At 45.2% G+C, this 15829-nt stretch overlaps 2 protein-coding genes across 2 annotated transcripts in view; one reads left to right on the forward strand and one right to left on the reverse strand.

Moving 5' to 3' along the window:
- Positions 1–239: 239 nt before the first annotated feature.
- Positions 240–5369, reverse strand: LOC115462398 (3-beta-hydroxysteroid-Delta(8),Delta(7)-isomerase-like). The gene is made up of 5 exons (XM_030192406.1): positions 5266–5369; positions 2992–3381; positions 2604–2640; positions 1680–1810; positions 240–592 (listed from the first exon to the last, which is right to left on the reverse strand). Exons 2-5 carry the CDS (start codon positions 3308–3310, stop codon positions 363–365), a joined length of 717 nt encoding a protein of 238 aa, XP_030048266.1. The 5' UTR covers positions 3311–3381; positions 5266–5369; the 3' UTR covers positions 240–362.
- Positions 5370–5685: 316 nt separating this feature from the next.
- Positions 5686–15829, forward strand: part of PORCN (porcupine O-acyltransferase) — a 53827-nt gene continuing 43683 nt past the window's right edge. The window contains exons 1-6 of the mRNA XM_030193959.1: positions 5686–5773; positions 7528–7695; positions 7784–7976; positions 8635–8678; positions 8925–9106; positions 11906–12036. Coding sequence (XP_030049819.1) covers positions 7560–7695; positions 7784–7976; positions 8635–8678; positions 8925–9106; positions 11906–12036 — 686 coding nt within the window. The 5' untranslated portion in view covers positions 5686–5773; positions 7528–7559. The remainder of the gene's footprint in view (positions 5774–7527; positions 7696–7783; positions 7977–8634; positions 8679–8924; positions 9107–11905; positions 12037–15829) is intronic.

Consider the following 15829-nt stretch of genomic DNA (forward strand, 5'->3'; position numbering starts at 1 on the left):
CCCACAGTCTTGAAAATATCTGGTTCCCTACAGAATTAAATGATGAATGAACATGATGTGGCTCAAGTTTATACAAGTTCTGGTTCATAATGTTTAGCTGTGCAGTCTCTCTCTTGTCCTAAGCACAGACAAGTTCTCTGATTTTTGTTCAGTATCACCTCTTCAATCTCCTAGAACCCTGGCAGCTAAGAGACCGAAGAAGTGATTCAGGACACAGATCAGGCAGCTTGTCTGATACTGGGGACGTTCAAGCACTCACTGAACTTGTGCCTGTGGCTCCATCAGCCATTCAGATAGCTTAGTCTTAACATGGTGGAGAAGCCACAGCAGAGCTGACCCCATGCGATGGTATGCCTCAGGGCTCAGCTTCTCTTGGTCTTGTGAGAAGGATTCCTAGTTCTCAGGTCAGCTACACTCTGAGCCTGGCTAAGGTTGTACCACGCATCCACAATGAGCGCAGATGGAATGAGTATCCAGAGCATGTTCATGAAGACAAAATAGAACCAGAAGTAGATAGGGTGTCCTAGCTGGCTATGGCTGAAGCCATCACGATACTCTGTGTAGAAATAGAGAACATCACCATACAGCTGGCCTATGGAAAGAAAAAAAATGTTATCAGCTCTCCTGGGATTAAAAAAAAAGTCTCTGTGTAACACCATCTTTTTGATATACGTGTTTCTGCTCTGACTCCCAGCTCACATCTCTCTGTTTACTGGTTGAGTGGTATATGCTGGGCTCCCTTCATGGTCCCTAGTCTGATTCCTGGATCAGGGCTTCTGCAGACTGGGCTAGCTCAGGTTGGGGATACTGCAGATGTAATGACAGCTCCATGCAGGAGAAAGAGAGGAGTCACTTACAGTTAAGGGCAACACCAGTTGGCCAGATTTAGTGCTCGGCATCCACTTTCAGCTCTAACCAAATTGATGAGGAGGGGGAGGGGGAAAGAGGAACTATTGTCTTACAGCAGGATATAAATGTGGAAAATAAGTAATTAATATTAGGCCAGAAAAATACTGCTACGCAAATTGACTTGCTGAAACATACAATATGTCAAAGTAGGTCCACAGGCCCATCTACAATGTAATAATGGACAAGATATACTCAGTTACTGTGTAATATAGAGAGCAGAGTGCATTCTCTCTCAAATTAATGCCCTCAAAATTCCAGAGGGCAGTAGATAACAATGTAATAATGGACAAGATATACTCAGTTACTGTGTAATATAGAGAGCAGAGTGCATTCTCTCTCAAATTAATGCCCTCAAAATTCCAGAGGGCAGTAGATAATGACAATCATATTTCTAGTGATACGAGACAATGAGAGAACACAGTAACCTTAGAATTTCATAGCAAATTTGCAATCACAAAAAAAAAGTTTCTAAAAAATGTATTTTAAAATCAGCAGAGGGAGCTGCAGAGCTAAAATTCACAAAATCACCACATGAAAGGATAAATGCAGCACAATGACACAGAACACATTCTGAGCTTCCTCATCCACTGTTAATCTGCAGTAATTGAATAAGGAAATGATGTGTAACAGAAAACAAAAACAGATGTGAGCTGGGAGTCGCAGAGCAGACACAAACAGGCAGTAAGAGGCTCCTATTCTTTGCTGTTAAACAATATCTGTTCTCTTAAGTTGTACAGCAAGGAGGAAGAGAGGGGGTACAGGCTACTCACCCAGCGAAATGATCAGCTGCAAGACAAAACGGTGAGGCTGCTGTCGCAGAAAGGCGACCACGGCCCAGATGCTGAGGGGACCCCAGATCCAGGCTGTGACTGTCTCCATGCAGACAGTGAAATTGTCAGCACTGTGCAGAGGAGGGGGAGAAAAAAGACAGAGGAAAAGGAGGTGCTTCCAGCTTAACAATCCAAAATATCCACCAGCACACAAGATGTATTAACTGTATGGAGAGACACATTCAATCCTGATCTTTAATGAGTGAATGTACCTAGGAACAATGTGGGTAAATCAGTGTTCTGTAAACACAAAAAGTGATGATTTTACACTACTAAAAGAGACAAGCACACAATGACCAGGAAATCAAGGTGTTACCATCAGTACTTTATTGGTTGAACAAGTAATACTCGACACGACTCGTGTTTCAGCAACTAGGCCTTCACCAGGAGTTTCACTGCAACCTACAAATTAATTAAAAATTAACTGCGCTAGGCAGTGTTGTAATGAGTAACACAAAATGCACTGCAGCAATTATCGACGGAAAGTCCACGAGCAAGTGTCACATCAACATCAACCATCAATGCGGCTATAGAAGTGCATATTGTGTACTCATGACAATACTGCCTAATGCTGTTAATTTTTAATTAATTTGTAGGTTGCAATGAGACTCCTGGTGAAGGCCAAGGTGCCAAAACACGAGTTGTCGAGTTTTATTTGTTCAACCAATAAAGTACTGATAGCAACGCCTTGATTTTCTTGTCCTTGTGTGCTTGTTTCTTCTGCTGCTTTATGCCTCTGTGGTGCGCATTTCGACACTACTAAAAATACCAAAACAATTTGAATCAGAATTGCTGCTCTCTCACCTAACTACGTTTCCCACCCCATCTAACTGCTTTCAAGGACAACAGGCCATTAGAACTTACAGCACGTATCTGCTGTCTCCTTTCGCATATTCCTTCCCTGCAAAAAAAAAAATGGAAAAAGAAAAAAATTGATTCTCAAAAAAACCAACTCCCAACCTCCTCTCAAAAAAAAAACAAAAAACAAAACAAAATTACAGCAATTCCATGGACAAAGTAACTCAAATGAAGTCATAAACACAGTGTTACCAGCAGAACTGATTATCAGTGAGGTAAATGGAAATACAATTGATACAGGTTTTGCTTTCTGTATCTTTAACTTTCTTGTTTTTTGTTCTGTATTAGGTATCAATTTCTGTTTGTTCTATTAGCTTTTTTTACTGCATTGTTTGGGTAGACATTGGAGCAGTATATTTAGTTACATTAATAAATAAATAAATATCAGTCTTACATAGCTGTGAGAGGAAGAACTGATCTGTGAGAATTTGTGGGTAATACAGCGAGTAGTAGCCTTCGATGACTCCATGGATAAATCCACAAATAGTAAACCAGCAGAGCACCAAACGTCGGCCAGGACTGAACACACATGGCCTCCTGCGCCCTGTCAGCAGCCATGTACCCACCATCAGGGCACCAGAGGTGGAAAACAGGAAGGCCAGAATCTGCCACATTGGCCTGTCATTTGGTAGATACTTGTCCAACCTCAAATCCTGTGGCCAGTAAGGGTGAGGCACAGCCATGGGTACTGGGGACTCCACTGTCAGGCCCATGGGCACAAGAGGACGGGAACAAGGGGTCTTCTACCAATACTCAAGATCAATCCCAGATCTGGATCTTCTTCCTGTAGAAGACACAGGGGTCAACATTTTTATACAGCCTAAATACCACATATATGTCAGTGACCTTCAGTCTCATCCTCTGGGTAACTCCTGCCCCTAGTAACATTTTGGTCCTCATCCTGTTAAAAGCCTACCTTTCTTAACTACACCCTTCTTAGATATATATATACAATTTTTTTTTTTTTTTGGGGGGGGGGGGAGAAGAACAGCAAAAGTATCCCTGGAAGACTCCTAATCTTAGCAGTAGAAACAAGAAAAGGGGAGGGGAGAGTAAACCTCAGCCTAGGGACAGCACTCAAGGGAAAGAGGATCCTGGGAGACAGAGGTATGCCCCTCACCCCAATAGAGGGGCGGAAGTAGAAGAGAGGAAGTTAAGACAGGAAGGGGAGGATCTTGAGCCCATGGACTGTAAACAAATCTCTTTTAAACCAGACAAAAGCTCATTAGAGATGGAAGTCAGGGTTGCAAGGTCTGCGGGTAATTGGGCGGCTTTGGGCAGTTTTCTGGGGCTTCTATTGGTCCAATTTGGTCCAATAGAAGCCCCGCAGAGGCTGGGTTAACGCCATCGGGGGCGGGGTTAGTGACGTTGAGGGTACATCGGGGGCGGGTTTAACTTTGGGCGGGGAAAATTTTTTCAACCTGGCAACCCTGATGGAAGTGGAGGAGACAAATTGCCAGGAGACCTTAATCCTTATGGAGTTAAGTGTGTAAGCATTATCTTGCTATTTTGATGGGGGAGGGGGGGGTTTGTAAAGAAAACCCAGCTGGAAGATTCTAGTTGAAAGAGTCAGCTGCAGCTGTGGGTGGATCCAGTGTGCTTACAAACACTGGGAAGGAGAAAGGCTGCTATCCCATATCAAAAAGCTGTATGCAACAAATCAGTCCCAGATTTCTCACTTGCCATACAACAAAACAAATATATATATTCAAATTCTAGTGTCACCTCAACAACAGCAACACAAAATTCCTCCATTGCCAGATACTGTGCAGCAACACAAAAACCTACGAATATACCAAACAGAATCTATGGACAGCAGAGCTGCAACATTTGCAGTTGGGGCTGGAGGCAGCAGTTATTATTGGGGGTAGCAGGGAAGCACAAAAAGGCACCAGTTAAAGGGATTTCAATAACCTGACTCTCAAGATTGCTGATCTTCCCAGCTTGCAGGCACTGACGGTAGTAAAGGAAACACAGGCTTGCTATCTACACCAATTTTTTTGTGACCTACCTCTTGCGGATGCACTAGTGTGTCTGGACACACTGGTTGAGAATCACTGTGCTAGATCAATGAGATATACCCAAACTTCAAGACCCCTGCCATGAAGATTTCAAGGCTCCCCTAATAACTACTTTCCCAAAGATAGCATCCTCTTTCATATGAAGATTCAGTCTGTAAAAATTGACTAAGGAATGCTAGGAAGCTCTGCTGCCCTACAGATGTGTTCTACCATGATGGCTCTAGCCGCATCCCAGGAGGCTGTCTGAGCCCTTGAAAAGCAAGCTTCCCCCAACCGTTCATAACTTATGCTAAGCCAATCACCTCTTTGACCACCAGCTTAGAGAAGCCTAAGGAGCCACTTCTCTCTTACATAAACAGCCAATCCACCATAGACCAAGGATTGTGACTTTCAGGTACCAGTGCAAGACCCCATGTACATCCAGTCTGTGAAGAGAAGAGTGTCTGTTCACCCACTGATCTTTGGCAAGGCAGCCAACAAACAGACTGCTTGATCTACATGAAAGAGACAGACCACCACTGGCAAAACGGGAAGATATTATTCACAAGGAATTAGATCTTCTGCAAGGATAGGGCCCTACATAACAGCACTTGCAAATCCAAGAAGCACCTAGCTGAAGAAACAATTATCTAGACAGAACTCCTTACCTGTACTGGGCAGTTTCTAGATTAACCACAATCTTCAGAATGGGAAATATTAATGATCAAATACACTGCAGCAATCCTTGTAGAAGAACCGGATTCTCATCTTAGCCCTACTACCCCCTGACACACAAGGGAAACCTAACCAACCCCAGACCCTGGACTCTCAGCCAAAGTAAAAACCCCGCCATCTCCCAATACAACCCCCCATTCTGATTGGTTAAACCCCACGGCTATCACAAATTTTTGTCTTAAGACTGCCCTGCCACACAGGGTCTCAGCCAATCGTTTGCATCGGAGCTCCCGTCTCTCCCATCATGAGATTCTCGTACCATGAGAGCTGATAGGCTGTGGGCGTCTCCGGCGTCTGTCCCCGCCCTCTCCTCCTCTGACGCTACTTTCTGTTTCCGGCAAGACGCCCCGCCTCAGGAAGAGGGAAGAGATAAGTTGTGTCATAGGGGGGCGGGACCCACCGAGATGGAAAGGGAATGGGATTGTTAGTGGGTGTCCTCAGGTATATGAATGAATGGGTGATGGGAGGTTGGAGGGAGAGATGGTAAAAAAATTACAGGGAGGGGAGACCGGTCCCCGAATGCGCTTGGTGAGGGGTGCTCGGCATGCGACAGTGTGCGCGATTTGGTATCTTTGATCTCCCCTTTCTAACCCAGCAGCATCTGCTCTACTTTTAACAGCTGCCTTAATTGAGCTATTTGTTGTCCAAAGGGAAGAGAAAACGCTATTCTTTCTGTCAAAGGGTTTGATTGCCTTCTAGTGGTATTTTGTTTCCAGTATGCTTTGATTCTGTGCTTTTATATTCCTTCCCCCTTAGCAGTGGCTGTATCTTGTATGTACCCCCCACCTTCATAGACCTGTCTCTTCCACCATTGCATAGGTAGTAGAATAGTGTGGATTGTTGACCTACCAATGTTTCACCCCACACAGCATCAGCAGCCAAGAACATGGGGGTCATGGACAGAGCTTTTTTGGCCCAGCAAAATCACAAGGATGTTCCTTTGTCCCTGAATTGCTGTATCTCACTTTATTGCCCCTGCTTTTCATCTTCCTTCCTCCCCTGTCTTCTTCTGTATCTCTGTTTAGAAAATAGATGGTAGAAAATAAAAATACATTAAAAGAAAGAAACCTTAAATGAGATTCTGGTGGATCCTCTTAAAGATTTGTTTAATAAATCCTTGGGAGAGTGGAGATGTGGGCCCTCTTCACAAAAGTGGCGACAGAGAAGAAGTGGGAAATTGCAGGGAGTGGATGTGTGAGTGATGCTTGGACTGCTACTCTGGCTGTAAAGAACAAAAGCCAGTGCCAGGCAGACTTTGTAGGTCTCTGTCTGTATATGACAGTCTGGTTTAGGATAAGTTGGAAAGGGCTTCAATGGCAACCTCAGTAGCTGAAACTGAGGACAGTGCTGGGCAGACTTCTATGGTCTGGGTCCCGCAAATGACAAGACTGATTTGGAAAGGCTGGAGTGGGCTTTGATGGCAACTCCAGTAGGTAGGACAGAGCCGGGCAGACTTCTGTGGTCTATGTCCCAGAAAGGCCAAAGAAAGACTCGTGATAAAGTATATAATATCGCATTCATTGTTGATTTAGTCATGAATTGATAATGAGTGTGACTGTTGGGCAGACTGGATGGACCGTGGAGTGGTTAGTGCAGTGGACTTTGATCCTGGGGAACTGGGTTTGATTCCTGCTGCAGCTCCTTGTGACTCCGGGCAAGTCGATTAATCCTCCATTGCCCCAGGTAGAAATAAGTATCTTATATATTATGTAAACCACTTTGAATATAGTTGCAAAAACCACAGAAAGGCGGTATATAAGTCCCATTCCCTTTCCTCTTACCTGCCGTCACTTACTATGTTATATTTGTTGCTCCTGCTTTCCCTTCCTGCTCCTCTTTCTCTGTCCCCTCTTCAGTTCCCATATCTCTGTTTATTGACCCTACTGTTTCCCCTTTGCAGTTCCTGTATCTGTTTATTGCCCCTGCCTTTCCTCTTCTGCCTCTCTGTCCTCCACCGTTCCTCTTTGATGTTTGTGGCTGTTTCCCCCCCCACAGTTCCTGTGTCTGTTGCCCTTCTGCCCCTCTCCTTAGCAGTTCCTGTAACACTGTTTATTGCTCCTGCTTTTTTTTTTCTCCTGCCTCTCCCTCTTCCAGGAAGCTTAAATCTTGTCCTTGTGTTACCTGCACAGACTGGGTGTCTCCTATGCTTTGGGAGATCTTGAGGGGGCTCACAGGTGTCTGGTTTTGTTTTTCAGGTTTCCATAGCCGGGGAGCAGGGGTGAGCACTATGGCAGCTTTCAGCAGGAGAGACTTCTATCAGCAGCTCTTCCAGGGTTGCATTGCTCCCACAGCACAGCAAGGCCTTGAACAAGTCTGGCTACTGCTCCTCATCTGTCTGGGTTGTAGGCTCCTGTGGCAGATCGGTGAGTCTCCATCATTCACTGTTTTGTTTTTATGCATTATTTTGGGGGACTTATTGAATAGTTGTTGTTCCTCTCCACCCCCTTGTAGGTTTACCCTCCTATGTAAAACACTTCAGTACGATGGCTGGTGGCTTCTACACCCTCTATCACTTCTTCCAGTTGCAGATGGTATGGGTGGTACTGCTCAGCCTCCTCTGCTACCTTGTGCTCTTCCTTTGCCGTGATTCATCCCACCGTGGAGTCTTCCTCTCCGTCACCACCCTCATCTACCTCCTAATGGGGTAAGGCCTGGGACAAGAAGAGGTTGAATGGTCTAGAGACAGAAGCAGGGGGTTAATCAGGGGTGGACTTGGAAATTTCTAATAGTGTTTGATGGGGTGGGAGGGAAGCACTTCTGGAGAATTCTATATAGGTTGTCTGAATTAGATGTCGGGATGATCCGCGTTAAGAGTGGATTCCGTAAAGTCTGTTCTACGCGGAATGGCCTTTATAGAATACTAGGTTAGCACGGATCATCCCAACGTCTAACTTTGGACATGAGCACTTTTGCCTGCTGAAGCCCAGTCTAAATGCTCGCGCAGTTAGGTGCAGAAAGGCAGATATTCTATAACTGTGCTGAAATTCTGGAAACAGCCCTTCCCCTCCCATGCCCTTCCCGTGGCCACGCCGCTCCTTGGAGTAGCATACTTTGTAAATTAGGCAATCATTTTATAGAATAGGGCATAGGACAGATCCACATATAACTCCTAATCACTGCCAATTAAGTGCTCGTTAATGCCAATCATCACCAATTTAGCCAATTACTTTGCCTAACTTTAGCCGACTATACAGAATCTCCCCCTTTTGTGCTTAGTGTGTGATTTTTGTTTTATTTTTTAACATCTCTTCCGTCTCTTTCCTTGGGTTTCATCCTTTCTCTCTCATTTCTCCCTCATGCAGGGAGATGCACATGGTGGACACAGTCACATGGCACAAGATGAGAGGTGAGTGAGAATAATCCTAGACTGTTTCATGAACAAACTATATTGTTTAAACACCTGTGGTCCCTCTTCCCAAGGCATTTGGTGGCCTGTCTCTCAGAATGAAGGTGTGGTTCTGTCTGTACTGTGGGAAGAGAGGACAACCTGTTTCCGACACCTCACTCTGGATTCTTTCTCCTTCTTTGCTCACTGTCCTGACTTCTCTCTCTCTCTCCCCCCCCCCCCCCCCCCCCCCCCAAATCTTTCTAGGTGCACAGATGATTGTAGCCATGAAAGCTGTTTCTCTGGGTTTTGACCTGGATCGGGGGCAGGCACCCTCCATTCCATCCCCTGTTGAGTTCATGGGTTACATCTACTTTGTGGGAACGGTGATCTTTGGGCCATGGATCAGCTTCCGTGGCTACCTGCAGGCTGTGGAAGGTCAGAAAATGGTGAGATTCAAATATATTTATTTACGTTTCTTATTCACCTTCCGTGAATAGCTCAAGATGAAATAAATGATGGCCAATAACAAAATATCTTAAAACAAATATGGTTAGAAGAAGTATAGAAAACAGCAAAATAACAATATGACTGCATAAGACATAAAACGAAAGATGATGCCAAAGCTTTGAATCGGAGATGCCAAAGAATGAAGACAAAATGGGTCAGAGTGAGCAACCTACTCTAGCACCTATGAAGCAGAGGTGACCCCATCCAACAAACCCTCTGCATTCTGTCAGTCAGAGAAGTTCACATTTACATCTAAATAAAATCGGGGGGGGGGGGGGGGGGAATCACAGTTTTTAACAAATGATTGGCATAAAAACAAGGACATAGAACGGACTTCAGCAAGAGGGAACAGGGGTATACTGGGAAGAATTACAATAGCAACAGGTGGAGAGAAAGGAATGGAAGCAACAAGAGGCAGGGCATGGGAGCATTACTCCAAAGGGAGTGGACCTAAATAATTATTAGGAAAAGCAAATGAAATTAAGACATTTGAATTTGTCAGGATTGTCCTGACCTAAGGTAAAGTGGGAGGCTGTAGGGTAGGGGCAGACACACTAAAGCACGATGTTCTAGACATGATGGAGCGAGGTCACTGTGAGAACATGGGATGCTCACTTCCAATAAGTTTCCATATCGAAAGTAACTGAAAGATTGACAGGAACAAAAAAATGTCTCGTGTCCTCTGTGGAGAGTTCTGGACAATCTTCATTCAATGCTAAAATGAGATTCAACTACATCTAGAATTTCTGAAAACGCTAGAAGCTCTTGTAGTTGAACACACTAAAAGCATATTCAAAGTCAGTCTTTATGATGAGATTTCCAGAGTCTACACTCTTGAAATGCAAATAAACTTTATATATGAAGCACTGAACAGATACATATGAGAGAGAGTCCCTTCCCCACAGAATGTTAGATTGGTCAGTATAAACACACAGGGCAAAGGCTACTTTGGGAATTTCACTGGTTAAGAAAATGGTTAAAATGAACAAGGCTGTGGTCAGGAGAAACAGTGGTTAAGATGTACAGCAGTTTAAAAAGTGATTTATTTATTTAGACTAGTTTTGAATGAGACCAGTGAGGGAGTATGACACCCCAATTCAGAAAGTCTGTTCATGTGTACAGGGCAACAAGGTGAAAAGTAAGGAGGGCAAATGAACAGATAAGTGGTTTGCCTGACAAGTGAAGCTCATGAGGAGGGCTGCAGAGAAAGGTAGTGGCACATCTAGGTGAGTAAGAGAGCTTGCCTTTTATGTAGAAATAGTTAGGAAGCTAATATAAAGAGAAGAGGGATTATGGTGTAACAACACTGAAACACTGATGAAAGAGGTCATGCAGCTGAATTTCAGCTAGACTTTGAGAGAGAGTTGACAGGCAGGCCTGTGAGATGCAAGTTGTAGTACATAAGAACAGCTATACTGGGTCAGACCAACGGTCTACCTAGTCCAGTATCCTGTTTCCAACAGTGGCCAAGCCAAGTCACAAGTACCTGGCAGAAACCCAAATAGTAGCACATTCCATGCTACTAATCCCAAGGCAAGCAGTGACTTCCCCATGTCTATCTCAATAACAGACTATGGACTTTTCCTCCAGGAACTTGTCCAAACCTTTTTAAACCCAGATATAATTGCTGTTACCACATCCTCTGGAAACGAGTTCCAGAGTTTAACTTTGTTGAATGAAAAAATATTTCCTATTTGTTTTTAAAGTATTTTCATGTAACTTCATTGAGTGTCTCCTATTCTTTGTACATAGTAGTTTAAGCAGCAGGTGATGAGAGAGTGGCTAAGAAAAACTTTTTGGTTTAGAAAGGCTAGGACAGATTCTGGTTGCATCGCAAAAGAAATGACTAGGTCAATATTTGAAAGCTCTTGTGCTTTTTAAAAATTTTCATCCCATGGAAGGACTAACTTTGGAAATATGCAGTAACTTTTAAAGTTAATGGTTTAAAATTTGGGCAGGGTTTGGCATTGACCAAAATCTTTGCTAAAATAGCAGGTAAGTTATCCATATAAAATTATATGTTTAGTGGTGGCACTTACCCCCTTATTAAGCAGTGGTATACACAAAAAACTTTATATGGATACCATCTCAGTGAAAATCTGCCTTGAGACATGTTGACAGCCTTTCTGGAAATGTAGAGAAAAGGAGAAAGATTGAGGTGGGGGGGAGCTGAAGATAAGCCCAAGTTTAGGGGCTGAGAGTGGATGACAGTGTGATCCACAGCAAGAACTGAGAGAGACAGGAAGTGAGTCTGGAGAGAAAGATAGATTTAACACAGGCAAGACAGAAATTTCTAAGGTGACAGTGGGACATCTAAATAGCAATAGCAGACAAGCAAGGTGAGATTTGGGACTGTGTGATGGGAGAGGTAAGAGAACTGAAGAAAAAATGGGAGTTCCAAAATCCAAGGGCAGGCAGAGTATGAAGGACTAGGTAGGTGGCGAAGAACACTAGAGATTTTGACAAGCGCTGTTTCGTTGGAAGGTAGGGAGCAAAAGCTAGACTGGAGTGGATTGAGAATGTCTTGAGATGAGTTCGCCACCATTGTCTTGACTTTCTTTCAGTAGTTGGAATGTTAAAATGGAGGAGGGAGATGGGACAGTAGTTAGCAGAGCAGGTAGGGTCCACAGAGTTTGGGTTTCCTATGAGAAGTGGCTTATTTTATAGTTCTGCCGTTAATGTGTAGTTTTGATGTAGGGGGATCTCTTGTTAACACTAAGCTCTGTCCCCTCTTACAGAGCTTCCCTTGGCTCCGTAAAGTGTCCTTCAGCCTGTTTGCCTGCCTTCTCTGTCTCATCATCTCTACCTGCATCGCCCCCTATCTCTTCCCCTACTTCATCCCTATCTACGGAGACCGTCTGCTGAGGAAGTGAGTATGAAGTATCCACATCCCTTGGGGGGGGGGGGGGGGGGGGGGGGGAGGGATGGGAAACCTAGGTACAGGAGCCCAAAGCATCAGAGCAGCTTCAGAGCTTCACTTTCCTTCCTCTCCATGCAGGGAAGGTGAGAAAGCTGTGCGATTAACTGTTGCTAATTACAGCATATTCTAATATGCTGAGACAAAGGAAAATAAAGTGACTCATTCAAGATCACGCACACACACAATGATTTATTTACCGCCTTTTTAAAGGAATTCACTTAAGGTGGTGTACAGCAGGAATAAGTCAAACATAAGTAATAGACAATTACACCAGTAAAAATATTCAAATAACAATACAAATTATGACATAGTATAGTACTTACAATGTCAACACGTCTGTGGCAGGGCCGCCTGGACGGGCCCAGGCCCAGCCACTTTCTCTCCAGGCCCGCCCATCCAACATCCTGCTGCTGTCGCTGCCTTTTCTCCAGTGGCTCCGCCGGGTCCGGGATGCAGCGTTCAGCAGCATTGCCTGCCTGCCTTTTAAAATAATTCGTCTCCCCAGGCTCCGCTGCATTTACTTCTTCGCCCGTCGCAAAGCGCTGCCGTTCGCACAGGCAGCTCCGCTCCCCTTTGCCGCGTCCATCTGGCCCTACGTATCCACTACAGGAAGTGGATCAGAGAGGGCCGGATGGACGTGGCAAAGGGGAGCGGAGCTGCCTGTGCGAACGGCAGCGCTTTGCGACGGGTGAAGAAGTAAATGCAGCGGAGCCTGGGAAGACGAATTATTTTAAAAGGCAGGCACGCAGGCAACGCTGCTTCCCGCCACGCTGGTGACTGGCGCAGGGATGAGACTTCTCAAGCCTTGGGGGCCTCCAGAAGATTCTTCAGTTGGCAGGACCTGGAGATCCCTGCCAGCCCAGGTATTTATCTTTACGGGAGGGGGATGGACAGAGAGGAAATATGTGGGTCATACCCACCCAAAAAATGAGGTCTGGCTACACTACTGGTCAGTGGTTCCCAAACCTGGTCCTGGAGGCACCCCAGCCAGTCAGGTTTTCAGGATACCTGCAATGAATATTCATGTGAGAGATTTGCACGCATTTCCTCCGTGGCATGCAAATCTCTCTGATGAATATTCATTGTGGGTATCGTGAAAACCTGGTTGGCTGGGGTTCCTCAAGGACCAGGTTTGGGAACCACTGCAATACATAATAAAACATTTTAATAGACAGCATCCGGTATAAGCAAAGGTGTTGCATATAGATAGACTGATAGGAGTTAGAAAATAAGGGGACTAATTAAAAAAAAAAAAACAATGTCCGAAAGGTGCTTGAATATTATCTTAGCCTAGGGTAGGAATGGATAAATATGAACACTAAAATAATGCCTGTAAATAATTAGTATGATAGATATACAGTGGGGGAAATAAGTATTTGATCCCTTGCTGATTTTGTAAGTTTGCCCACTGACAAAGACATGAGCAGCCCATAATTGAAGGGTAGGTTATTGGTAACAGTGAGAGATAGCACATCACAATTAAATCCGGAAAATCACATTGTGGAAAGTATATGAATTTATTTGCATTCTGCAGAGGGAAATAAGTATTTAATCCCTCTGGCAAACAAGACCTAATACTTGGTGGCAAAACCCTTGTTGGCAAGCACAGCGGTCAGACGTCTTCTGTAGTTGATGATGAGGTTTGCACACATGTCAGGAGGAATTTTGGTCCACTCCTCTTTGCAGATCATCTCTAAATCATTAAGAGTTCTGGGCTGTCGCTTGGCAACTCGCAGCTTCAGCTCCCTCCATAAGTTTTCAATGGGATTAAGGTCTGGTGACTGGCTAGGCCACTCCATGACCCTAATGTGCTTCTTCCTGAGCCACTCCTTTGTTGCCTTGGCTGTATGTTTTGGGTCATTGTCGTGCTGGAAGACCCAGCCACGACCCATTTTTAAGGCCCTGGCGGAGGGAAGGAGGTTGTCACTCAGAATTGTACGGTACATGGCCCCATCCATTCTCCCATTGATGCGGTGAAGTAGTCCTGTGCCCTTAGCAGAGAAACACCCCCAAAACATAACATTTCCACCTCCATGCTTGACAGTGGGGACGGTGTTCTTTGGGTCATAGGCAGCATTTCTCTTCCTCCAAACACGGCGAGTTGAGTTCATGCCAAAGAGCTCAATTTTTGTCTCATCTGACCACAGCACCTTCTCCCAATCACTCTCGGCATCATCCAGGTGTTCACTGGCAAACTTCAGACGGGCCGTCACATGTGCCTTCCGGAGCAGGGGGACCTTGCGGGCACTGCAGGATTGCAATCCGTTATGTCGTAATGTGTTACCAATGGTTTTCGTGGTGACAGTGGTCCCAGCTGCCTTGAGATCATTGACAAGTTCCCCCCTTGTAGTTGTAGGCTGATTTCTAACCTTCCTCATGATCAAGGATACCCCACGAGGTGAGATTTTGCGTGGAGCCCCAGATCTTTGTCGATTGACAGTCATTTTGTACTTCTTCCATTTTCTTACTATGGCACCAACAGTTGTCTCCTTCTCGCCCAGCGTCTTACTGATGGTTTTGTAGCCCATTCCAGCCTTGTGCAGGTGTATGATCTTGTCCCTGACATCCTTAGACAGCTCCTTGCTCTTGGCCATTTTGTAGAGGTTAGAGTCTGACTGATTCACTGAGTCTGTGGACAGGTGTCTTTCATACAGGTGACCATTGCCGACAGCTGTCTGTCATGCAGGTAACGAGTTGATTTGGAGCATCTACCTGGTCTGTAGGGGCCAGATCTCTTACTGGTTGGTGGGGGATCAAATACTTATTTCCCTCTGCAGAATGCAAATAAATTCATATACTTTCCACAATGTGATTTTCCGGATTTAATTTGTGATGTGCTATCTCTCACTGTTACCAATAACCTACCCTTCAATTATGGGCTGCTCATGTCTTTGTCAGTGGGCAAACTTACAAAATCAGCAAGGGATCAAATACTTATTTCCCCCACTGTATGTGACCAACAATTAAAAGCTACTTCCATATCATCATGCTGATCAATCCATAGACTGGTGGGTTGTGTCCATCTACCAGCAGGTGGAGATAGAGAGCAAACTTTTGCCTCCCTATATGTGGTCATGTGCTGCCGGAAACTCCTCAGTATGTTCTCTATCTCAGCAGGTGGTGGTCACACACAGCAGCAGCTCTGGCTAGGCCTCCAAGCCTAATTTTTAGGTTTTGTTGAGTGCCTGGGGTTGAGGGCTCTTCTTGAGCAAGTGCAAACCTGGTGGCGCCAGGTCCCTCCTTTTCTCCCCCCTCCCGCTGGCTCCGTTGAAAAAAAAAAAAAAATTTTGAACGTCCTTAAAGGCGTTTATTTCGACGGTTATTTAAACGTTTATTGCAGCTACTCACTGGGACACCAGGTCGTTACAGCTCGGAGCGGAAAGCAGGTAATTTTTACCTTTTATAGCGGGCAGGGGGTCCCCGATTGGTCTCCACGTGGCCTATGGCGTTGGAGGGCGAGGGCGCAAAGAGTCGCTCCCCGGATCGCGTGTGCGCTTCTAGAGGGGATGCGGGGGTCTTAAAGTCTGATCGCCCTTGTTGGGTGACAGTTTCGTGACCGATGAGTGTCCCGGTCCTTCCTTCGGTGTGGCGGTTTTTCCGGCCATAAACGCCCATCCCCCGCGGCTCGCCTCCGCCATATTGGCCGGCCACGCGGCTCGGACAGCTTCTTCTTGGGCCGCCCTTGAGGTGGGAGACATTGATGCCATGAACGCCCTTAATTTGGGCGACGGCACAAAAGCGG

Source organism: Microcaecilia unicolor, chromosome 2 (genome assembly GCF_901765095.1).
Source record: "Microcaecilia unicolor chromosome 2, aMicUni1.1, whole genome shotgun sequence".
Classification (NCBI taxonomy): Eukaryota; Metazoa; Chordata; class Amphibia; order Gymnophiona; family Siphonopidae; genus Microcaecilia; species Microcaecilia unicolor.